This window comes from Mustelus asterias, chromosome 1 (assembly GCF_964213995.1).
Source record: "Mustelus asterias chromosome 1, sMusAst1.hap1.1, whole genome shotgun sequence".
Classification (NCBI taxonomy): Eukaryota; Metazoa; Chordata; class Chondrichthyes; order Carcharhiniformes; family Triakidae; genus Mustelus; species Mustelus asterias.
In genome coordinates this window covers 112,246,826-112,273,584 of record NC_135801.1, presented here as the reverse complement: position 1 = coordinate 112,273,584, position 26,759 = coordinate 112,246,826, and the positions used below count along the sequence as shown (strand labels likewise).

General features: G+C 40.0%; 1 protein-coding gene across 2 annotated transcripts in view; it reads right to left on the bottom strand.

Moving 5' to 3' along the window:
- The window catches only part of LOC144496066 (ubiquitin-protein ligase E3A-like), a 39,588-nt gene that overhangs the window by 8,309 nt on the left and 4,520 nt on the right, over nt 1–26,759 (bottom strand). For both annotated transcript variants that reach the window (XR_013498372.1, XM_078217025.1), the window contains exons 3-9: nt 25,130–26,349; nt 15,755–15,899; nt 13,950–14,155; nt 8,446–8,610; nt 5,565–5,720; nt 2,385–2,458; nt 127–270 (exon numbers count right to left, since the gene is read on the bottom strand). Coding sequence is in view for 1 of the 2 variants with exons in the window: in XM_078217025.1 (XP_078073151.1) it covers nt 127–270; nt 2,385–2,458; nt 5,565–5,720; nt 8,446–8,610; nt 13,950–14,155; nt 15,755–15,899; nt 25,130–26,349 (2,110 nt within the window). In the remaining variant the exon portion in view is untranslated. The remainder of the gene's footprint in view (nt 1–126; nt 271–2,384; nt 2,459–5,564; nt 5,721–8,445; nt 8,611–13,949; nt 14,156–15,754; nt 15,900–25,129; nt 26,350–26,759) is intronic.

Here is a 26,759-nt window from a genome sequence, read left to right as displayed (position 1 = left end):
CGAAAACCATATTTACATTCCTCCAACTAAGTTACTTACGCTGCTTATTTTTATATGTAGAGTTCAATAATAAGTAACTATAAATGAAGAAACCATTCATGGGAAAATTATTAGCCTAAAACTTACCTGTCTGAATCTGGTCCGTTCTTGGTAATGATCAACTTAATTTTGCCAAGGCCACCGACAGGAGCCCGGTCAGAACCGGTGGTGAACTGCAGAAACTGACGCTTTTGTTCTTCTGGGAGACTGTGGGTTATCCCCCAGAAATCTCTAGAAAAATGTTCAGGAGGGAAGGAATTAAAAAAACATTTGTAATATTAAGTTGGTATTAGATCATTTTAATCAAATTTTTGTGCTGTCCGAGCTTTAGGATATCTTGTGTGCCAATTGCCAGGATTTACTTTACTCTTGTTACACTTTTTATATTAATTTTGAGCTGGATTAATATCGGGTAAAATTAAGGAAAATATACAATCCATATTTTATGCCAGCCCATGTTTTGACCTATTAAAATGCTAATTCTATCTTATACAGCAATTTTAATAATAAAAAGTAAAATACCACTGCCCACTTTAATTCAAAATAAAAGTTTATTTCAGAAACAGATGAATTTTCTTGGGAATATATTACCTATTTCCTTCCTGTTTTGCAAGTGCAAGACAAAAAAAGGATTCCTGTCCCCAGAGCAGTGGAGACTGGGTCTTTGAATACTGGGTCATTGAATATATTCAAAGTTGAGTTAGCTAGATTTTTGATTAACAAGGGAGTTGAGGGTTATCTGGGGCAGGCGGTGATGTGGAGTTAAGCCCACAGTCTTATCAAATGATGAAGCAGGCTTGAGGAGCCAAATGGCCTACTCCTGCTCCATATTTTTGTGTTGAGATGCTACTACAGAAACAGTACTTCTGGCTTGGAGCAATATTCTTCCTTTTAAAATAGTCCCACTGAACACTACTGAAAATGCAAGAAACACCAGAGTCTAATCTGGAAAAGCATTATTGCACCATGTTATGCCAAGTATGTGAAAAATTTAAATGTGACTCATAATTGACAACGAAGATAATAATTACCTTTATCCATTAATTATTAGTCTGCTGCATTCAGAGTCATAGAGGTTTACAGCATGGAAACAGGCCCTTCAGCCCAACTTGTCCATGCAGCCCAGTTTTTACCATTAAGCTAGCCCCAATTGCCCGCGTTTGGCCCATATCCCTCTATACCAATCCTACCTATGTAACTGTCTAAATGATTTTTAAAAGACAAAATTGTATCCACCTCTACTACTACCTCTGGCTGCTTGCTCCAGACACTCACCACCGTGTGAAAAAATTGTCCCTCTGGACCCTTTTTCATCTCTCCCCTCTCACCTTAAACCTATGCCTTCTAGTTTTAGATTCCCCTATTTTTGGGAAGAGATGTTGACGATCTATTTTATCTATGCCCCTCATTATTTTATAGACCTCTATAAGATCATCCCTAAGCCTCCTATGTTCCAGGGAAAATATCCCAGTCTATCCAGCCTCTCCTAATTCAAACCATCAAGTCCCGGTAGCATCCTAGTAAATCTTTTCTGCACTCTTTCTAGTTTAATAATATCCTTTCTATAATAGGGTGACCAGAACTGTACACAGTATTCCAAGTGTGGCCTTACCAATGTCTTGAACAACTTCATGTTGTCCCAACTAGATGTCCCAACTCCTGTATTCAATATTCTGACCAATGAAGCCAAGCATGCCAAATGCCCTCTTCACCACTCTGTCCACCTGTGATTCTACTTTCAAGGAGCTATGAACCTATACTCCTAGACCTCTTTGTTCTATAACTCTACCCCAACACCCTACCATTAACTGAATAAGTCCTGCCCTGGTTCGACCTACCAAAATGCATCACCTCGCATTTATCTAAATTAAACTCCATCTGCCATTCATCAGTCCACTGGCTCAATTGATCAAGATCCTGGTGCAATCCTAGATAACCTTCTTCACTGTCCACTATGCCACCAATCTTGGTGTCATCTGCAAACTTACGGACCATGCCTCCTAAATTCTCATCCAAATCATTAATATAAATAACAAATAACAGTGGACCCAGCACTGATCCCTGAGGCACACTGCTGGTCACAGGCCTCCAGTTTGAAAAACAACCCTCTACAGCCACCCTCTGTCTTCTGTTGTCAAGCCAATTTTGTATCCAATTGGCTACCATTGGATCCCGTAAGATTTAACCTTATGCAACCTACCATGCAGTACAAGGCCTTGTTAAAATCCTTGTTGGCAACATTCCTTCTAAGGATCGATTTAAAAGCCAATTTAGAAGGATGCTTAGACATTGGATATGGAAGGTGCAGAAAGTGGCATACCAGTGTGAGCAGAAAGACAAAATACCTTACTATCCTAGATTCCTTTGTGAATCCTCCATCATACTCTGTGGCCTCTTCAAGTGCATGAAAATCCAGATTCTGGAAAATAATGAAAGAACGGTTTATAAGAATCAACTAAACTGCCTTGTAAATTTGCGGTGTCCGTAAGCTAGTGGCTTTTGCTACCAAGTAAACCTGTTGGACTTTAACCTGGTGTTGTGAGACTTCTTATTGTAAATCTGCGACAGGAAATAGAGGGTGGAATTTTACGAGATTTTTCTAAGTGTGAAAGTTAGTGTGAAAATGGGAGAGCTGCTGATGCATTTTTTGGGCGAGTTTTCACGCCCATTTTATACACTCTGTCTCTGAAAAGATGGGCTAGTTTCGAGCCAGAGAGACTGTGGGCTGGGCTTAATTCACTAACCAGCCTGTAGAGGGATGTATTACGCATGTGCAGACCTCTGATGCTGCACATGCGCACTAGCAGTAGCAGGGTCTGACAGATAGAGAGCTGTCAGGCCCTTGCTACAGCAGGTAGCCTCAACCAGCAACCCCCCCCCCCCCCCACCACAAATCACAGGGGCCCGCGGCCGGAGATGCAGCTCCCGGCGCTCCATTCCATCCCCCACCGATCATATGCAGAGTAGCGGCAGCAGGCCCCCTTCCCCTCCTTCTCTCCTCACTGATTACAGGCAGAGTGACAGCGGGCCTCCCCACCCCCATTCCCACAGTCCCCAACCCCCACAGGCTCCAGCCCCTGGCACTACCCAGGAGACAGTGCCAAGGTGCCCAGTGGGCATTGCTCAGGTGCCAGGTTGGCAGTGCCAAGGTGGCACCGTCAGTCTGGCATTGCCCAGGGGGCACTCCGGCCTTGCATCCGCCCTCCCTGGGGCCTCAATGGCCTCCGGTTCCACCGGCGAAGCCAACACGACTGTTTTCTGTTCATGAGGAACAGGTGTTTTCCTCACCGGCATACACCTTTCCCGGCGAGGTCATAAAGGCTAGCTAGCCCGGATGATTTGAGTGCCGGGATCGCTAAGCAGATGTAAAGTAGGATTTCAATAAATTTAAATAAATTAATCAGCCTCTCGGCCTTTTCCAACAAGAGGCTGACCACGCTAGAAATCTGAGTGTCGTAAAATCACGATAAGCGCAATTTTATGACATTTCCTGCCGCAAAAAGGTTGTAAAATTCTACCCAGAATGTCTAATAGGTTTAAAGTTTATTTATTAGTCTCGCAAGTAGGCTTACATTCACACTGCAATGAAGTTACTGTGAAAACCCCCTTAGTCGCCACACTCCGGCACCTGTTCGGGTACACTGAGGGAGAATTTGCAATGGTCAATGCACCTAACCAACACGTCTTTCGGACTGTGGGAGGAAACCCATGCAGACACAGGGCGAACGTGCAAACTCCACACAGACAGTGACCCAAGCCAGGAATCAAACCCGGATCCTTGGCGCTGTGAGGCAGCAGTGCTAACCACTGTGGCAGAAAGAAATTAAGAGACAGATCATATCAAAAGCATGAAAAGATAGAATTTTTAAAAGATTTTGAAGGTAGAGAGACTGGTAGCAAGGGAATGTGGTTTGGCATCCGGTTACCTGACTTAGTGGGAATTGTGCAAAGGGACAATGCTGATCCATTTCGGAAATTAGAAGGAACAGTAATCCAGAGAGCGGAGGGAGGGAGCATGATATGAGACAGGAGGAAGATATTATAGAATAAATGAGTGGGGGATTTTGAAAATGAGGATGAGGACATTAGAATATACTGAGGGACAAAATTGTCCTGTTAGATCCATCATATCGACCTATTCCTGCCTCACAGAACTCATTTCTTCTCATCTTGACTCCATACTCTCTCCCCTTGTCCAGTCTCTTCCCATTCATGAGTTTGCTGATGCCCCATATTATATCCAAAATTTCCAGTTGCCTGGCCCAAAGCACCTTCTCTTCACTCTGCACCTCCATCCCCTACCAGAGTGGTCTGAGGGCTCTCTGCTTCTTCTCTGAGCAGGGGTCTGAACAATCCCTGTCCATCACCACTCTGCTCTGCTCTGCTGAACCTGTTTCTCACTCAACAATTTCTCCTTTAGCTTGTCTAAATTTCTGCAAATAAAAGTGTGGCTATGGGCCCCAATTCTGCTTGCCTTTTTGTGGGGTATGTGGAACATTCTTTGCATCAGTCCTACTCACGCCCACTTCCATACACTTTTTCCATGACATCGATGACTGTATCAGTGCCAATTTATGTTCCTGTCTGGACCTGGAAAGATTTGGCGATTTTGCTTCCAATTTGCATCCTTCTCACCTACACACAGTCCAACTCTTGACACTTCCCTACCCTTCCTTGAACTCTGTCTCAATTTCCAGTGATAGACTGACCACTAATATTCATTACAACCCTACCAACTCCTACTGCTACCTCAACCACAATCTTCACACCCCGCTTTCTGCAAGGACTCCATCTCATCTTCCCAGTTTCTCTACATCTATCGCATCAATTCTGAAGGTGGCACCTTCCAAAACTGCACTTCCGATACATTTTCTTTTTTCCTGAAGCGAGGGCTTTCCCCCCCCTCTTGTGAATCTTTGGAATTTTCTACGCAAGAGGATTGCAGATGCTCCATTGTTAAGCATACTTAAGGCTGAGATAGGTTTTGTGTCTATCAAGAAATCAATAGGGTGTTTGGCAGGGAAGTGTAGTTGAGGCCAATTAGCTGTTATCAAATTGAATGTCAAAACAGGCCCAAGGGACCATACGCTCTACCCTTGCTTCTAATTCTTATGCTCTTGCACCCAAACAATCTCATATAGCGAAAGAATTGTTCTTCCATCCCCACCTCAATAACCAATTTAGGTGTTAAAAATGTAATGCAACTAGATACATTCAGCCAAGATGAGAACTTATTTGCATCTTATCGAAGGACAAATTTAGTCGAGAGTCTGGGCCTATTTACATTAAGCTGCTCAAAGTGGAATAAGTGATTTTTTTTCACTGTCACTTGGTCTCTACTGTTAAAGTCCTTGGGAGTATCAGGGTTGAGAATCTATTACCTTGGTCCTTTACTAAGATTACTATTACAATTGTACCATACCATCAGTATCAACAGATAAGAGAATAGCAAAATAAAATACTCTTTCGTTTGGGTATAATACTTTTGGTGAATCTAGGTATGGAACTAACTAAGCAATACTCACCCTGCTACCGCAGATTAGCTGTTCAATTTCTTCTGGTCTGAAAAGGTATTTTAAAGGAGACTCATTTGTGACCATTTGGAAACCTCGACTGAATGCTCGGAATTGCTTTTCCACTGATTGGTTCAAAATATAGTTGGTATATAGTTGAACAAATTCCTGCACCAAAAGAGACATGTTAGAAGCCTAAATAAGACAGTTAATTTAAATATTTAAAATTTTACACTTCCCGCCATGACAAAATCAATTGTCATATTAAAATAAAACAATGTTTCTGCAGAATGTAATTAATTTCTATGTCACAGCCTAATACGTTTCTAGGTTCGCTATGAGAAAGAAGTCTGCAATAATCATGCTCAAATTAGGTTTAAATCATGCTTACTAACAAGCAGCATTTCCTGTAAGCTGCATTACAACCCATGCACTAGTTGACTACATTGGGCAGCCACGCAAAAAAATTTAAAGAGGGGTACACTTAAATTAATCAGGGAATGTCAAATAGAGGGGACATTGATGCCTGAAGAGAAAAACATTGCAGCGCTACGGGGAAAAGGTTGGGAATGGTTCTAGTTAAGTTATTTTTGCAGAGAGCTGGCATGGGTGTCATTGTCAGAGTTGGCTGCCCTTGATTTGAAGATGACATCGCCTCAGGGGAGTAGGTTTATGCCATGGGTTTTCATATGTCTGAATAGGCTGATTCTCGACCCACAGATCTTTGGGCAGATGGGACAGAACATTCCACGAAGCACTAGAATCTGGAATGCAGCATTTGCTTCCTTTTCTTCTCTACTACAACTCTGTCTCGTCATTAAGCATGAAGCAACTTTAATGGACAAGTTGTTACTTTTTTGAGCAATTGGTCGCAGGCTCCTCCTAGTCATGAACATCAATGCTGACTGCTTCATTTAGAGCTTCAGAGTGTCTTTGAAGTGTTTTCTTTTCCTCCCCAGGAACATTGGCCAGCTGAGAGGAGATGTAGGGGAGATGCTTTTCAGTCATCTGAACACAGTGTCCAGTCCATCAAGGTTGATTTTGCAGGAATTTTATCTGAATGTTTGTAGAGATTCAAGGACACCAGCATTGTTCAACAGTCCTCCCACTGAATCTGGAGAATTCAGCAGAGGTATTGCTGATAGAATTTCTCCAGTGCTTTTATGTGCCACTGATACACAGTAGAAGTTTCACTGCACTACAGAAATGTGGTTCTGCGTACTTCGGCTTTTGTTGACTTGCAGAGCTGGGACTTTGCTGGGAAAATTTCACCCTTTCCCACAGTATACTCCCATTTGCCAGATCCCAGCCCAGTCCTTCACGCAAGCCAGCCTCCCATCAATTGACTCTGTCTACACTTCCCGCTGCCTCGGAAAAGCAGCCAACATAGTCAAGGACCCCACGCACCCTGGACATACCTTCTTCCACCTTCTCCTGTTGGGAAAAAAATACAAGTCTGAGGTTCTATGTTCTATATGTTCTATGTCACGTACCAACCGACTCAAAAACAGCTTCTTCCCTGCTGCCATCAGACTTTTGAATGGACCTACCTTATATTAAGTTGATCTTTCTCTACACCCTAGTTATGACTGTAGCACTACATTTTACACCCTCTCCTTTCCTTCCCTATATACGGTATGCTTTGCATGTATAACGCGCAAGAAACAATACTTTTCACCGTACACTAATAAGTGTGACGATAGTAATTCAAATCAAATCTTTGCCCACTTACTCAATCTATCTTACTGTGTCCTCTTCACATCTAACTGTCGTACCTATCTTTGCCATCAGGAATTTAACAACCAAACTTTTGGTCCCTTCATCCAAATTGTAAAAGGTTATCAGGGCAACTCAATAATAGATTCAGCATTGAAATCAATGCAAGGTTGTGCAGCTGCTATCCTTACTCAGTAGTTACATAGGGACATTGGAAAAGGAATAGGCCATTCAGCCCATTGAGCCTGCTCCACCATTCAATACAGTCATGGCTAATCATCCACTTCAATGCTTTTTTTCCAAAACTATCCCCAGATCCCCTTACATCATTGGTTACCCACTATTTATGCCAGGAAAAGTCAGGACTGCTCAGGAGAAGCAAACCTTCGATGGGACAAAACTGTTCTGGCCCTGAATATTGAATTATACAGGCGTGGAATCCTGTACTTCAGAATTTAATTAGCGCTGGAGATCTTATTTTAATGAGTTAATGTGTATCAATTCTATTAACATTTTTAATTCAATGGAAATCCTTTGCGAAAAATTGCAATGTCTGAGCTCTGAATTTACAACTATGTACATTAAAATTTATTCCTGCATACTCAATAATTGATCAATGTTCAGAATCTAACAATTTTACTCCAAAAATATAATTACTTGGCAGCTATTTAATCACAATGAGAGGCATCACAATTAATGATTAACATTATTAACATAATCCAATACTTCTCATAATCCATTCTTTCTTTCACTTTCTGTACATGATTAAAATCTACTTGGGTTTCCTCGTTTAGACGATTCGTATCTCAGTGATAAACTATATCAAGTAGAAGGAGGAATTCAAATTATTCAAAACAAAAATTATACATAGTGCACCCCTGTGGATCCCTGCACTTTATACACTTTACCAGTCAGCAAATCCAGAGCTCTATCAGTACCTCTCAATCAGCCTGGGGGTAATGTGTAGGAACATCCTGGGATCAATTACACATTAACAGTCTTTCTCACCACTTCCTGGCAGCAGAGCAAATTAGAAGTTACACAAAACCACGAGAATGCAACTTCTTTTCATCATTCTAAGTCGTACTATTGGAACACAGCATTTCATCAGCTTATTTCTGCCCTTTTTTACTGATAGAAGGCCTATTTGCTAAATATAGACAAAGCTAATACCAACCTTTTTATTTTGATTGGTTACTGGAATCTCATCACTGTTTTCTTTCAGGTTGTGGATAATCGGCACCCCAAACAGGTCACTATATGATACTTGAAAGGTGATCATCATATCTTCCTCTAAATTCCCTTCATATTCCAGAATGTCTTTCAAACTTCGATATAGTATCTACAAAAATATTTAAAATTCAAATAATCCATACCTACAGTAGTTCAAAGATTTACCCTTAAATGCAGCGCCAACCGCATTGCCTAACTTCATCCAGAGTCCCACAAATGGTAACAATTGGTGATGGTACGCCTTGCAACGTCACTTCCAAAATATAATTCAGTTCTCTTCTGAATAGGTGTTCATTTCTCCATTTCTAAGATGAGATATCATATTAATGTTTAATCTCAAATTTGAAAAGTTAATTACTTTGAAGTTAAGCTATAAAGTCTTCTCCATTTTGTAAAGGGAGGTATTCTAAAACAAACATTATATAGTATTACATTGCATAGGAACAGGCCATTTGGTCCAGCCAGTCCAAGTCGGCATTTATATTCCACTTGAGACACCTCCCATTTTCCCTCATCTAACTCCACCAGAAATCCCACGATACTATTTCTAATTTATATACCTATCTAGCCTTCCCTGAAATGTGTCAGTACTATTCACCTCATCCACTTCCAATAACATAGTGAGATACTGATCCAAGATGGCACCGAAGCAAAGCAATTTCTTGCAAGCTGTGCACAGCATACCTTCCAGTTCTATCTTTCACACTCGTTCTATGCTTCTAAAACTTCATTCTAACTCTTTTAACCTCTCTAACAATGCTTTAATTCAATTTCTTACAGACACTACATTGTGCATTCTTTCGTTTCCTTCTCTATGAACGGTATGCTTTGTCTGTATAGCATACAAGAAACAATACTTTTCACTGTATGTTAATACATGTGACAATAATAAATCAAATAAAATGCATATTCTCACCATTCCCTTGTTAAGGTGTTTTCTAAATTCTCCATTTAACTTCTTTGGTGAATGTACGTACTGATAGCCTCTAGTTTTGCTCTTCCCCACAGGTGGAAACATTCCCTGTGCCTACTCTGTCAAATCTTTTATAAAGATCTATTAGACCTCCCTCAAACCTTATCTTTTCATTGGAAGAAAAATCCCACCTCTTCATCCTCCCAAGCTGATAGGTATACCCTTGCATTTCTGGCACCATCTTTGTAATCTTTTTTGCGCCCACCATATTTTTTTTATAATACGCGACCAGAATTGTACGGTCACCCAGGTGTGGTCTAAACTTTTCAGTGCAACTCTTCCCTCCACAAACTTTTGAAGTTGCAGACATCATGGGCAGACTAGCTTGCTGAGAATGGTTGCAAAATAGGCAATCAGGGAGGGGCATAGTCAAACCTGATCCTGTTCTCAGCTGTAATCCAACTTGAAATACAGGATTGTGGTCAGGTAGAAGAACTTAAGCAAACTACAGTGCCTCTGCCCAACCAACTCAGTGCTCAGCAGGCATTAAATCAAAGACCTTCATGGTTTATATGGTTCAGCTATTCTTCAAGTCACTGGGGGAAAAAAGCGATATTTTCAATGAGTGATATTGTTCAGCAGTTAAAACTTTACATTTAACAACATTTTGCAATAAAATTGTACTGAAAACTTCCATGGTTGTGGAACCCTTATAATAAAGCCACTTGTTGATAGTTTACTATACGTGAAGACATACAAAACAAGAGTAAGCAATTAAACGCTTTGAACATGCTCTGCCATTCACTAAGATCACAGCTGATCATCTTCCTCAACTCCATCTTTAACAGTATCTGTATATCTACTGATTCTTGATATCAAAAATCTTTTGATCACTATCATATATATTTAATGACTTGAATACTCAGTCTCTTGGGTAAAGATTTTTAAAACTATCTGGTTCACTGATGTCCTTTAGGGAAGAAAAGCAGCTATCCTTACCTGGTCTGGCCACAGCAATGTAATTGATGCTTGACTGCACTCATGTAAATAAATAAAAACAATTGACTGGAGAAGGTCATAATTTTTCTCCTATACTTTAGCTATACAGAATCCAAGGTTTATAATTCAAAGTCTGTATAAACTGAATACTATATGATTAGCACTGGGCTTAAAATTACAACACCAGAATCAGTTGATAAGGGGCAAAATCAAATCACCTACATACATTTAAATATAACTTTAGCTTTTAAGGCATTATAAGAATCCAGTGTCTAACTGACATATTGAAATCAGAATTGTTGTCAAAACGTTCAGTCATAGATATTTTTTCAAAATGGACTTTTCAAAATGTTAAAATTGAAGAAATTAATTGACATCCTAACCATGGAAATCAGTTTTGGTTAATGATCTTGGTTAATGATCTATTAAATGGCTTCTTGCTATGACAATTATTGCCCATCCCTAGCTATTCTGAAGTAGTGGTAAGTTTCCTTATAAAACCGAATGGTTCACTTGACCACTTCAGAGGACATTTAAGAGTTCACCTATTGTTGTGGTGTTGGGAGTTACGTACAGGGTAGGCCAAATAAAGACTGCAATTTTTATTGCCTAAAAGGACATTAATGAACCAATCAGATTTTACAACAATCAGACAAGCTATCGCGGTCATTTTTACTGGTATCAGTATTCACCTCCAGATTTTATAAAAAGAATTCTAATTCCTTTGATCTTAATATGTCTTTATTCCAAAACACCTTTCTAGATTTAGCTGCTACCTCCTCAATTTTAACCACTGTGTCTGCAGATTTTCCCAAGAGAAAAATTGATAAAAGTTCCTTGTCCTTTGCCACTTGATCTTCCCTTCCAGAAGTCCTATGCCTGATCATCCCCTTCCTCCAGCAACAGAGAGCCGGTGAATCCTTATAAGGTGGTATAAATCAGTTCAATAATGAAGAGAGTGAGAAATTAAATGGGTTGGAAAGACAGAAACTGCATGGAGTAGGCAGGAAGAAGTGGACAGGCTTAATTGCAGCATGCAACTTGTCTTTCAAAAACTCCTGATATATTTTGAGAAGAGAAGTAACATTAGCCACTTCATTTTTTCAAACTGGTAAATTCACATTAGAACATTGATTTAAAATGTAGCAGGGACATGCCTGAGACAACCTGCAGTTTCTCAGAGTCCTGTGACAGAGCAGCTCTTAACAGAGTCTCAAGTCACAGTCCTCAGTAGTTGCACTGTGCTGGATTTAGACCAAAATTTGGGTTGAGGAGTGATGCTGTTGAAGGATTCTAAACAAGGGTAAGGATATCAAATTCAATGTGATGGGAAGCAGGGAGTCACTCGATCAGTGATGATAAGTGGGAGCTGATGTATGACAAAACATAAATAACCAAGAAACGAGCTACAATTTCAATAAAGCGGAAGTTAAGGTGGCTGAGAGCAATGCTTCTAAGGTAGCATTAAGCTATGTTAGTGACTGATAGGAATGTGGATTTGAAGCTCAGCTCATTGTTGAATATGGACATTAAGGATGCACTCAGTTGCCTAGCCTCAAGTAAGGACAGGGGTAGCAGGATTTTGATAGCTGATTAATAAAATAGCTTTGATTTTTCCAAAGTTCAGTCAAAGATTTTTTAATTAATAATATTGACAAGCAAAGTTTTCTCTTCTATAAAATGAGGAATGCTTTGAATAAAAAATTACTTAGCTAAGTTAGCTTTTCTTTTGATTCAGACAATTGATAATCCACTTATTACATCTGTATGTAACAGATGACTACACCTACATCTCATCTGTTTATTTGCCATGATTACTGAGGTGATTGACAGCTCTGTTGAAAATTATATAGTTCATTCAGCATGACACACAATTGTGAAAACTACTGAACGTATAAAAAGACATATTTAACAATACTGGAGATGATGTGAAAACATGTGCCGAATAGGTAAATGGCCTTCTCCCTTTCCTAAAGGTATGAATAGAAGAGTGATAATGGCCTCGAGGTGTTGGTAGAGGACAGAGCCCAATGGCAAGGTCCTGTGATGAATTTGTCCAGTTTGGTTGTAATAAATGACTTCCATACCCCTCCCTCCAATATATGTAATTTGAGTGCATATATACTACATAAAATGGCATATTATTCCTTACACCAACAACTTGCAAGTATCATTGTATTTGGTTTATTTGTGTGTCAGCTATGGCTCAGTTGGTAGCACACTCATTTGAGTTAAGGTTGTGGGGTGAAGTCCCACTCTAGGACTGGAGCACAAAAATTAAGATTGACATCTTAATTTTTCTAAGGACGAAGGACTCTACTAAGGACTACTGCACTGCTTGAAGTGACATCTTTTAGGTGAGATGCATACGAACATACAAATTAGGAACAGCAGTAGACCACTCAGCCCCTCAAGCCTGCTCTACCATTCAATAAATACTTGACCTGATTGTATGACCTCAACCCATCATTCCTGCCTTCTCCTGATAACCTTTCAACCCTTTGTCAATCAAAAATCTATCTAGCTCTGCCTTAAAGATATTCAAAGGCTCTGCTTCTGCTGCCTTTTGAGAAAGAGTTTCCAGAGACTCACCCTCAGAAAACACCTCTTTGCTCATCTTTGTCTTAAATACCCTTATTTTTTAAACAGTGACCCCTAGTTCTAGATTCTCCAACAAGAAGCAGCATCCACTCCACATCCACCCTGTCAATTTCCCTCAAGATCTTAAAGGTTTCAATCAAGTCGCCTCTTACTCTTCTAAACTCTAATGGATACAAACCTAACCTGTGCAACCTTTCCTCACAAGTCAACCCACCGATTCCCAGTATTAGTCTAGTAAACCTTCTCTGGACTGCTTCTGACGCATTAATAGCTTTCTTTTAATCAGATCAATACTGTACACAATACTCAACATGATCTCACTCATACCCTATATGTCTGAAGCATGACCTCCCTACCTTTATAATCAATTCCCACAATAAACAATAATATTCTATTTAATTATTTGCTACACTTATGTACTAGCCTTTTGTATTGTTAAATGGAGAGCCCATCTGCCACCTCAGGTGGACACAAAAGATCCATGGCACTATTTTGAAGAGGAGGGGAGTTATCCCTGGTGACCTGGCCAACATTTATCCCTGAATAAACATCACAAAAACAGATTATCTGATCATTTTTACTTTGTTGTTTGTGGAGTGTGCTACGTACAACTTGGCTGTCGCATTTCCTATGTTATAACAGAGGATGCACTTCAAAAAGTGATTCATCGGCTGCAAAGTGCTTTGGAACTTCCAGTGGTCATGAAAAACTCTACATAAATGCATGTCTTTTTTTTCTCTTAACTTCCGGTACAGTACACATGACCTACCCAATCTATTGAATGGATATAGTTTATTGAAATCCATTAGCTACCACAGTGCCACCTGATTCCCTGGTGATCTGTGGTTGATGTTGTCATCTTGGAATAGTTATTTTTTCCTTACATCGATTTGATGAAAACTTACTTCAAGACAGTAGTTTCAGCATTAACTTACTGGGTGTGAGTCAGCAAGATCTTCTAAAGTTCCCTTCTTGCCCATCAATTTTCTGTAAACCACCATTGGGAAATGGACATCAAGGATGCAGTGATTGTAGATTGCCAGACCCAGCACTATTCCAATTAGTGTGAATTGTCCATCATTTTCAAAAGAGGTAGGGTTGAACCAAAACAGCTTTGTTTGGCTATCATAAGCAAACATCCCTACAAGAAGAAAAAAAATTAAAGTATTTTCCTGTTGCCCATAGGAAAATTTAAGCTGACTAACCACTTACTCAAACACTTGAGGAAACAGGGTCTTTAACTTGCCCATCTATACTTCACATGGAATATGTATTTATCCATTTTCATTTAATGCCTATCCAGTGATTTTCCTGTCAATCATGATTCAAGCTATTTTCCTCCTCCACAAGACCCCATTACTCTCAATCCCACCCTATTTAAATTTATCTGAAAGCACCATCAGAACTGTAGGACTAGCTGTTGCCAATTACAATCCCAAGTGACTGATAAACATTTGAATAGACTTTTTTAGTACATTGAAACACCAATGATATCTTCCCATCTGAACCCAACCTAAAATACAAATAATTGATCAGTCAAGCTCTTAAATAAAATGGTTTAAGAGTGTCAATCCAATAATCCACGATTATACCCATGAAACTGCCTGAAATTGGCACTAATCAGTAAACACGCTCAGAAAAGCCAACAGAACAGTATTATGAGAAATAGAAGTGTAGTGCCACACTGCTGCATTAGGCTAGGCGAGAAAATTGATGTTCAGGCACTTTTTAAGGAAAAGCACACCGCTTCATTGCTTTGCCTATGATATATTTGATGACACCGCATAAGAGGCAGGGGAAGGATGTCAGAGTTCACTTGGGTAACAGCAATCTAAAGGCACTCAGTCGACTCTTAACACAAAGAGCACTGGACACCATGCATCCAATGCAAGGTCATTAATTACTTGTGCACAAGGAGAACTCTCCACGGCCAACACAGGATGACTGGAGCAGTTCTGAGATTACAGAGAAACAGCTCAGCAGTTATAGTCAATTACAGCAAATCAGGATCAAGAGATTTCTCACATCTTTCATTGACCTATTGATATCCACCAATCATAGCATACCCTTTTGCCCTTTCTTATCCAATAGAAAACCAATCCTTCATTAGCATAATATGTCCCCATATCTTGCTATTTGGTAATCACCATGGTAACTTGTTCTTTGTTTTCATCCTGCTGTCCTAACCTGGAATGCAGTGTTTATGGAGCAAGGTTTTAGACATACTCACTTATCTTGCATACGAGAATGGCCTTACTGAAGGCCGTGTTTGGCTAATAATCATTTTCCATTACTTTACAAGAGTTTTTTTATTGACAGTTATGGAACTTTAATTTTCACAATTGTTGTAACCTAACTTCCACAAGGGAATTCTATTTTCTGTCAGCATCACTCTCACCATTAATACTCATTTTGACTTCGAAATATTGTTATAAATTAAGCCTTTATCCCACCTGTAGACCTATTGGCAACTTTGGTCAAAATTTCCAATTCTTTCTATAGGATAATGACTTTTCAACTGGTATTACCTTACTTCACAGAGTTATCCAAGTAACAAGCACCATATCTGTTCTTTTGGATTAAGTTTATGAAGAAAAAAGCAAATATTACAGACTAGAGAAACTACTTTTGATCTCTGATACTCCTTAACAGGAAATTTCTTAACATTTCACCCGACTGAGATGGGGAAAAAACCTGCATTCACCGACTATTTCAAAGATGTAGAGGGTTGAGGAAATACCTATATCGGGGTTAAAAATCTCCTCAACCACTAGTTGAAAGAACTCCTTGGAAACTCCGCCTTCATCCACTCCTTGTTCCCCCTCGAACTCCACATAAAGCTGTTTTTTTAAATCTGAAGGGTTTTCTGTGGCAATCATTTCCAACTGAAACACAACACAAATAAAACATTTCAAACAAGAAAATTGGTCAACAAACTCAGAGGTAACATGCCAGATCACCATGCTCATAATACTCTAGAATGTTAGGGGTCTGCACAGTTACCATTTCAAAAAAGAATGGAAGTCGGTTCTTATAGAGATACACAGAGTCCAGTTACACTAGTGGCTTGCAATAACCATAATCTATTATGGTATCACTCGGGCTTAAGCTGAAGCTCACGATTATTAAAGAAAAGACAACAAATGTCATATAGTTCAGAGCAATGAATGGATGATGTTCAAAAAAAGATTAGTTTAAAGACCATAGGCCTTCAAGACCGTTATCTTCAATTCCCTTGTACAATGCGATTAAATTCCTTTAGCATTTATCAGTTTCAAATATTACTTTTTTATTTTAGTTTCTTTGAATCAGGAATGGAGGAACCTGGGCAGCATGTGGCACAGTGGTTAGCACTGCTACCTCACAGTGCCAGGGACTCGGATTCAATTCCGGCCTTGGGTTACTGCCCGTGTAGCATTTGCACATTCTTCCACTGTCTGTGTGGGTTGCCTCTGGGTGCTCAGATTTCCTCCCATGGTTCAAAGATGTGCAGGTTAGGTGGACTGGGCATGCTAAATTGTGGAGATGCCGGCGTTGGACTGGCGTGAGCACAGCATTGACCATGCTAAATTGGCCCTTGGTGTCCAAGGATGTGAAGGTTAGGTGGATTAGCCATGGTAGGTGAGTGGGCTGTGGAGATGGGCAGGGTAAGCTGCTCTTTTGGAGAGTTGGTGCAGACTCGATTGTCCAAATGGCTTCTTTCTGCACTGCAGGAATTCTATGATTCTATATGTGCATAAATCAGTGAAAGTGGCAGGAGAGGTTGAGAGAGCAGATAATAAACCATACAATATCATATCATGGGCTTTATTAATAGGGGCATAGAGTACAAGAGCAAGGAGGTTATGTAGAACTTGTATAAATCACTAATTTGGCCTCAGCTAGAGAACTGCGTCCAGTTCTGGGCACTGCACTTTAGGAAGGACGTGAAGGCATAAGAGTGCAGAAAAGATTTAAAAGAATGGTTCTGGGAATGAGGGACTTCAGTTACGAAGACAGATTGGAGAAGTTACGATTGTTTTCTTTAAAGAAAATTTAATTTGATTTGATCAGAGGAGATTTGATAGAGATATTCAAATCACTAGAGGTATAGACTGAGTAGATAGAGGGGAATGGTTTTTAGTTGTAAATGGATCGAGAACAAGAGGGCATAGATTTAAAGTAATTAGTAAAAGTAAAAGAACGATATGGGAAGAGTTTTTTTAAAATGTAGCGAGTGTTTAGTTTGGAATGTACTGCCAGAGAGTGTGGTTGAGCAGATTCAACTGAAGCAATCAAAAGGGAATTAGACTGTTATTTGAAAATGGAGAAAGTGCAGGATTACAGGGAGAAAGTTGGGGATTGACACTGTAAATTTCTCATTCAAAGAGCTGGTGCAGACCCGACGGGCCAAATGGCCTTCTACACAGTAACAATTCAGTGATTCTCTGATCAAAATTACAAACAAAACAGAGATAGAAGTTGTACCAGGCCAAACATACAATTAAGGTTCTGAAATGTTTTGCACTGATTGGTTCTATGCCTCTGTCGCTGTCTATAACCGAAACAAGTCCCAGCAAATAATGCACCAAAAAGAAATACAAAATTTGCAATTGAAAATTGCTTGTATAAATAGAAATCATATTTAAAGATAATTCAATTCAATGCAGAGAATTACATCCTACATACCTAGATATATAAATGTGGTCAAATAATAAACTACCCCACTTAAGCTCTTTTTCACCATGAACCCAATGTCTATGGGACCTGCTTGTGTGCTCAACAACCTGAAATTTTGATGGGCAGAGAAAGCCTGATCTGGTGAATGCCTAGTAGTAAACTATCGCCACATTATAAATATAAATCAGCAAAGTCAAATTTAGTGGAAGGCATGGTGGCACAGTGGTTAGCACTGCTGCCTCACAGCGCCTGGGACCTGGGTTCAATTCTGGCATCGGGAATCTGTGTATGGAGTTTGCATGTTCTCCCCACGTCTGCGTGGATTTCTTACTGGTGCACTGGTTTCCTCCCACAGTCCAAAGATGTGCAGGTTAGGTGGATTGATTGTGCTAAATTTCCCCTTCGTGTCAGGGGAACTAGCAGGGTAAATAAGTGGGGTTACAGGGGTCAGGCCTGCGTGGGATTGTCATTGGTGCAGGCTCGATGGCCAAATGGCCTCCTTCTGCATGGTAAGTATTCTATGATTCTAAATCTGCAGTTATCACAGAAGAGCAATTCTAGGTGAGGAAGAGAAAATCAGTATTGTTTTCAAATGGAAAAGCCAAATTCCACCAAAATTAGCAATAGAAAACTGAAATCTTAAAGCTGGCTTATTGCTTTCAGCTCAGCATTAACTTTGTGCAATCTGAGCAATATCTTCAAGGTTCAATTTCACTTGAAAAATATTGCTTTTTGGTGAATGATTCTACTAGATTTAAGCATGCCCGTAGATTGACACTTTACTGTCCAAAAGCAAATTAATTTGAGCGCAATTACATGTTTTGCAAAAGTTTATTTTAATGAAACATAAATTGCAGCTGTTTAAAATTAACACCAGTAACCTAGAGCACTGAAGCTGTGCCTACCTCTATGAAATTACTGAGTTTACCAGAAGTTGACTTGCTTCCAGCCTTTCATAGCAGATATGCCATCTTGGAGCCATAGAAATATTGTTTACTTTGTTAGGAAATAAATATAGTTTTTGATCATTTATATTTGTATGCATTGGGTATAAGACAAGAGGTCACAGGTTTAGGGTGCTGGGGAGTAGGTACAGAGGAGATGTTAGGGGTAAGTTTTTCACTCAGAGGGTGGTGGGTGCGTGGAATCGGCTGCCGGTAGTGGTGGTGGAGGCGGATTCGATAGGGTCTTTTAAGAGACTTTTGGATAAGTTCATGGAAGTTAGTAAGATAGAGGGTTATAGGTAAGCCTAGTAGGTAGGGACATGTTCGGCACAACTTGTGGGCCGAAGGGCCTGTTTGTGCTGTAGCTTTTCTATGTTCTATGTTCTAAGCTATAGCTTTAAGTTTAAGCTTTAATTTATATTTCTGCAGTTATGCATTAAAAAGACTTGGTTTTACTTTCACTTTAAAAGATGCTTGCCTTTTAGAGGCTTTAGGATTCTAAAACAAACACAGCATATCCAAAACTGGGCTCTTTTCTCTTCTTACAGATGCTGCCAGACCTGCTGAGATTTTCCAGCATTTTCTCTTTTGGCTACAAAACTGTGTTGTTGCCTTGTAACAGAGGGTGCCACAGAGACAGCAAAAGCAACTTCAGTTTGGTTGGTGATTATGCTGAAGTGCAGGGAGTTTTTTTTAAAAAATCATTCGTGGAACGTGGGCACTGCTGGCTGGCCAGCATTAATTGCCTATCTCTAGTTGCCCTTGGACTGAGTGGTTTCCTAGGCCACTTCAGAGGGCATTTGAAAGTCAACCACATTGCTGTGGGTCTGAAGTCAGATGTAGGCCAGACCAGGTCAGGAAGGCAGATTTCCTTCCCTAAAGGACATTAGTGAACCAGATGGCTTTTTCCAACAATCGACAACAGTTTCATGGTCATCAGTAGATTCTTAATTCCAGATATTTTGCTTTAAGGGTAAATGCTGAGAGGATGTTTCCCCTCATGGGAGAGTTTAGGACCAGAGGGCATAGTCTTAGAATAAAGGGATGCCAATTTAAGACAGGTGAGAAGGAATTTCTTCAGAGGATTGAGTCTTTGGAAATCTTTGCTACATAGAGTTGTGGGGGCAGAGTCCTTATGTATATTTAAGGATGAGATAGATTTTTGATCAGTAAAGGGAATCAAGGGTTATGGGAAAAGGGCAGGAAAGTGGATGTGAGGAATGTTGGATCAGCCACGATCCTACTGAATGGTGGAGCAGGTTCGAGGGTCTGAATGGCCAATCCCTGTTCCTATTTCTTATGGTCTTAAGTCTCTCTCTAGCAGGACATGAAGGGAGACTGCAGAGAACAGGCCCTAAAGAGGGACAGAAGGGGCGGCACGGTGGCATACTGGTTAGCACTGCTGCCTCACAGCGCCAGGGACCTGGGTTCAATTCTGGCCTCGGTTCACTGTCTGTGTGGTGTTTGCACATTCTTCCCCATCTGCATAGGTTTCCTCCGACACTCCAAAGATGTGTGGGTTAGGTTGATAGGCCATGTTAAATTGACCTTTAGTGTTAGGGGACGAGCAGGGTAAAGACGTGGGGTTACAGGGATAGGACCCGAGTGGGATTGTTGCCAGTGCAGGCTCAATGGGCTGAATGGCCTCTTTCTGCACTGTAGGTATTCTATGATGATCCAAGTAGCGTTTCTGGTCAAAGAAAAGAACAGGAATCTGGGGAAAAGAGATCCTGTTAAGTGAAGTCAAAAGTGAGTAGAGGCTCCAAGTTAAAAAACAAGGCTGCAGGGTGCAAACCTGAAATAACGTGGGCTTGTGAGAAGCAGAGATCCGAGGAGGCCTAAAGGTTGTTGACCCCTTACTATGAGATGTGAAGCAGTGAAGTTCTGTCAGCAAGGCTGGGTATCTGAGAGAATGCGTGGAAGGTGAAGCCTTTCAAGTGGCAATTGAGGGAAGAGGAACATTGGAAGGAGGTGTTGCAATCATGCAGGTGGTTCCTAGATGAAGACATCAGAGAGAAAGCGTTGTTTGGGAGAAGATAGCAAGGCATGTTCAGAGCAGGGATTAGAAACCCGTGTGAGAAAGATAAGTGAGACCAATTAGCCCAGTGTCATAAGTGTCTGGGGGGGAAATTGATAAGAAATCTGTACAAATTGTTTAGAGTGGCATCTGGTGTGTGGGGTGTCTGACCACATTTTGCCAATTGTTTTACATGGCCTGTGTACTTACTGAGCACATTAGGGTACAAGATAGCTTTTGTAACTTGTATTATCCTTTCAAATCTGTATATATCTATAAAGGTATAGTTGGGGTGAAAGCGTAGTGTATTATTGTTTACCATTCTTTGTTTAATAAATGTTTTTTAGTTTTGTTAAAAGTACATTGGCAGTCTCTGTGACTGTTTAGTGGCCACCCCCCATGTAATTTAAATTGATGATTGACTCACCAATAGCTACTTGGGGGAATCCTTGCCATATTTTACAATCCTTTGCAGGAGAAAATCTTTTATTCTCCCTTAGAATTAACATTTCTGATACCAATATCAAACCTATGGCTCTTTGCAGATTAACCGATTAGTGTCAAAGTGAAGAATTCTATTAATGATGTAATGGTAACGTCACTGGACGAGTAATCTGCTAATCCTCTGGGGATCTGGATTCAAATCGCACCAGGGCAGTTGGTGGAATTTAAATTCAATTAATAAATCTGGAATATAGTTAGTCTCAGTAAGTGACCATGACAACTGTCTACCTCAGTTAATTTGATTTAGTTTAATTGTTTAGTTAAAAAGATTGACAACTATCATTGACTGCTGTAGAAACCCATTCGGTTCACAAATGCCATTTAGGGTAGGCAATCTGCATTGTTACCTGTTTTGGCCTGCATGTGACTCCAGACGCACAGCAGTGTGGTTAACTCTTAATTGCCAAATGCTAGCCTTGCCAGCGATGCCGTCTCATGATAGAATAAAAAAGAAACCTTTCCTGCTGGAGTAAATATAACTTCAGTTCTTCTGACTAGATAGGTTGTCACTGGTAACAATATACATCTTCCTTGTTTCCAATATCCTGTTTATAATGGAGTACCCAAACCACGTCTTGCAATATCATTTTCTTGCTTTTGTATTCAACATAATATTCAATATAAAATCTCTTAAAAATCCTTCTTCCATCTTCAATCCTGTTTTAAAAATTTATATAAAACTTTCATTCTCTGGTCCATTAAGAATTTTACTATTCAGGATACATTTTGAATCTATGCTCTTTTTCTTCCAAAGTGTAAATATAATTATTCATTTTTCTCAATGTTGAACTGCTTTTGCACATATCTGCCCATTTATGTAATATCCCAAATCTTTCTCAATGTTTGGTGGGTTCTGATTTAGAATTATGAGCAAATATTGAGATTCTCTCTTTGCCCATGCACAAACCGTTTATGTATGTGAGGAACAAAAGTGGTTTGAGCCCAATTCCTTGGGGCAGGGCACCAATTACATCTCAACCATCTGAGAAACAGCTATCTAGTTCCCTCTTTCAGCCACCCCCTATCATAAAATCATGGATTGTAATTTTTGCAACACGTTTCTCATGTAATACTCACCAAAGGCTTTTTCAAAGCTCACATGCATATCCAGTTTTCCTTTTGTTTATACATTCTAATTTCTGCAGAAAATTGCATGAAGTTAGCTACATAGGGTCTGCCCTATGCAAATTCACGTTGATATCACCAATTAGTAAATGCCTTTCAAGTACTTTCTGTTGCCTATGATCTCTTAGCAGTTTTCTTATTACTGGCATAAGGCTAACCAGTCTATCATTATTTGGCTTATGCTCGGTCTTCATGAAGATAATTTGTCACACCCTTTAAGCCCTCTGGAGAAATTGCTATACATAATTTTCAGAACATAAGAAATAGGAGCCAGATTAACCAAACAACCTGTCAAGCCTGCTCCACCACTCAACACGTTCATGATTAATTTTGGGGTTTAATTCCACTTTTTTACCCTCTCCCCATACCCCTTGATGTTCTGAGACATAAAAAAAAATTGGTTTATTTCAGCCTTAAATCTATTCAACACAGTAGTATCCACAACCCTCTGGAGTAGAGAATTCCAAAGATTCACAACCCTTTGAATGAAGAAATGTCTCATCTCAATCCTAAATGATCAACCCCTTATCCTTATTCCCTTGTTTTAGATTCTCCAATCGTGGGAAACAACGCACCTATTCCGTCAAGCCACTTCAAAACCTTGAATGGTTCAATGAAGTCACCTCTCATTCTTCAGAACACCAAATATAGGCCCAATGTACTCAGCCTCTCATGTAGGACAACCCTCTCATCTCAGGGCCCAATCTAGTACATTAACTGTACAGTCTCCAATACAAGTATATGTTCCTTAAATATGAAGAGCAAAACTGCACACAACATTCCAGTTCTTGTCTCACCAAAGCTCCATATAACTGTCGCAAGACTTCATTATTCTTGCTTTCCAATCCCTTGCAATAAAAGCCTACATGCCATTTGTTTTCCTAATTACTTGCTTTGCCTGCATGTTAACATTGTGTTCCTTGTACGAGTACATCTCTGAACAACATTGACAAACTTTCATGCCTTTTAACAAATATATTTCTGTTCTATTCTTGTGACCAAAGTGAATAATCTAACATTTCCCCACATTACACACCATCTGCCATTTTATTGCCTGCTCACTTAATCTGCCTATATCTCTTTGCAGCCTTTTTTAAATCCTAGTAGCTTGCATTCATACCTAGCTTTGTATCATTAGCAAACTTAGATATATTGCTCTGTCTCTTTGGCTAAGTCAGTAGTATAGATTGTAAATAGCGGAAGACAAATCAGTGATCCTTGCAGCACTCCACTAGTTACGTCTGTCAACTTGAAAATCATAGAGTCATCAAATCCCTACAGAGCAGGAGGAGGCCATTTGGCCTATCAAGCCTGCGCTGACAACAATCCCACCCGATAGCCATAATTGGGCTATACCGATAGCCCCACATATTTACTCTGCTAATCTCGCAGAGACGAAGGGACAATTTACCATGGCCAATCCTCCTAACTCTCACATTTTTGGACTGCTCCATTTATCCCTACCCTCTACCTCCTTTCCATTAACAAAACTTTGATCCATGCTAATTGTTATCGTTGTTTCCTTGATATGATGGTGACATGTATGCAAGACTGCAAATTTCTGTTATGGGTCTTGTGACTGAACAGGCGGATTCTCTACCAGCAGATCTTTTGGGGGCGATATCCCATGAGGTAGTGGTTTCTGGATTGCAGGATTTGCTGCCTTTTCCTCCCTTCTCTGTGACTGCGACTGCTCTGCTTCAAGATCTTGAGAGTCAAAAGTGTGATGCAGCTTGCTGGACAAATTGCCACCATTTTAAACAATTGTTAGCAAGTTTCTTCTAGTCATCGTCAATGCTTGCACACTTCAAGGACAGCTCGAGTGTCTTTGAAGCATTTTCTTTGTCCTCTCTGGTACACTGACCATTTGTGAGTTGAGGGTGTTGGCCAGCTCTCCCCATACCTACGTAATTAGCTTCAAATTTAAAATTTTTATTTGTAATTGGAGTATATCTTAAATGGAAAATTAACTTAATTTAACTCAAACTTATGGAAAATTCTGGTTAGAAACTTGACTTTTTCATCAGAAATCAACACTATAATTGATTACAAAGGTGAATCTATGTGATGTTACTGCCACAACACAATGGACCTTAGCACTTGTCCTATCATACTCCGCAGCAGAGGACTGTGCACCTGTCTGGCAAAGGTTATCACACACACATCTTGTTGATACTCAATTGATTCAATAATGCGCATGAAGACTGGAACTCACTGCTCAATACTCCTCACTGGCTTCCTATCCTTGCAAACATTGCACTGCCACAAGTCCACCAACTAATCAAAACCCACAGGCTGGTTGAAACCATCCGTGCTGCACCTCACTTACGATTTGTTCAACCCGTCTTTCTTTTCACCACCCCATATCAAGCACCTTTCCTAAGGATGATCTACCAGCAAACATTTCTGGATCTAGGAATGGAAAACACAGGAAGTCACAAACAAATTCCTTGTGACAATCCCCACCTGACAAATGGCAGGCTTTGAACTACCATGGTGACAGTAGTCCTTGTTAAACAGGTTCATGTCAGGTCAGGCCCCTGTGCAGCCAAACTCCACAGTTGGGGTCTCAGTACAAACTCTTTATTCACTTGTGGAAAGACACAAGGATTGCTGCACAGTACCGAATAAATGAAGAGAGTATCGCTTAGCTTCAGGGATTTGTATTCACTGAATAATAAAATTGATGACATTGCCCCCAAGAATGACAATAAAACATTTTTTTAAAAGTTTCTTCTTTGAGATTTTAAGTTTAACACCTGTTGAGAATGCCAGTTAAAATCAATTTTTATGCACTTAAAACAATAATTTGCAGAAATGCTTACAATACAGAAAATTTTTCAAAGAGAAAACTACCGGTACGTACCCGAACAAGAGCATCATCAATGATATGATCACGCCTTACTTTCAGTCGGAGATAAGGTTGAACTTGCTGACCTTGTACCAAGTTGTACAGCACAGTTATACGTCGTTCACTGAACATTCGAATTCTGTTGTCATAATAGAGGCCTTGACTTTTAGTATAGGGTGTAAGAAGGAATGGACAGGTCAAGAAAGAAAACTTCTTCTCACTGTCTACTTTAAAAAATATGTAGTCTTTATCCATTGCAAGAACATTGTTTAATGACTCGTTAACAAATTCATCATAAGCTACAACTGGTCGACAGCAGTCAATAGCCTTAAAATTAAGCTCTTTTTCCAAGGGGTCCACCCGGGGACCCTTCTTGTAACGTGTGTCCTCAATCAAAAGATTCTGATGCAAACTTCCCTCGCTGGTTTCTTGCGACGTTTCTTCATCGTCATTCTCTATGGTCAACATGCCACCCAGCAAATTTGCAAAGTATACCAATTTTAGACATTTGGCTGCTGCAACTACTACGTCATCTTCATTTACCAAATTTCGACAACTGTAATCATTGCTTATAACTTTGTAAGTGATAAGCTGCTGAAAAACCTCAACCATTCTGCGGATATCAGTGGAGCTGTATGTTGACCACAGATGGATCAATTTGGCTTGTGCTGACAAAGGAAGCTTACACATTGCTTTACAGAACATTTGCAAGGCTCCTTCCAGATACTCAGGACTATGCAGATTGTGATTTTCCATGACAATTATGAACAGGTTTAGGTAGTTTGAATCTCTGGTGTACGCATTGTGATAACTTAATTCACATTCCACATCTGGTGATAGATACATCAAAGCATTAATCAGTGCAGTTTCTATCCGGTTATGCACCAGAAGTTTTTTGTAGACCCTCCGAACGGATTTGACATCAACAGTCAATTCTTCAAGCTTAAACGGTTGCCCAAGACAATCACAAGGTTTCTGTTGAGAGCAGCAAGGTGCCGAATGGTCACATCTAGTTACTGCTTGCGTTTTGGCATCTTTTTCCAAATTATCTGGAGTATTTTCTGGTAAAGAGCTCAGGCAATTTCTCTTAATTTCTGGTTTCCTAAAGCTCTTAACTAGTGTTTCGGCACTGGAGAATATCCGACCAATAACATGCACCAGTGGTGAGACGTCTCCTGTTTCATTGCATACACTGAGAATTTCATCCACTTTTTCTTCAGTAAGGTATGTTATGTCTAGCAATAGAAATAAATCAGTTGTTCAGACAATAAGGGACATGGTTGAAACATTTCTTTCCTTCCCCACCAAGATAAATAACTACATTAAATCTTTGCACCAAAATAAATAAGCTGCTCTACTTGGCAACCAAGCTAATTCAATTTCTGTACAGATTTCACTATTACCAAAAGCTCTCAGACTAGTACATCATCAGTAAAGGTTACCATTGGTTACACAATGAACTTTTAAAAATATTTAGCATCTCAGTTCACCAAGTTCCTGAAAACCTAAAACAATTGAAAATGGAAAATTTGCAAATATAGGAGCCGATTTTACCAAATCGGGACTAAGTGCCGGGTCCGGTCGTCAAACGGATCCGCGCCCATACGCCTTTTTTCGGCGCCGGTCTATTGGGCGGGGCTTAGCG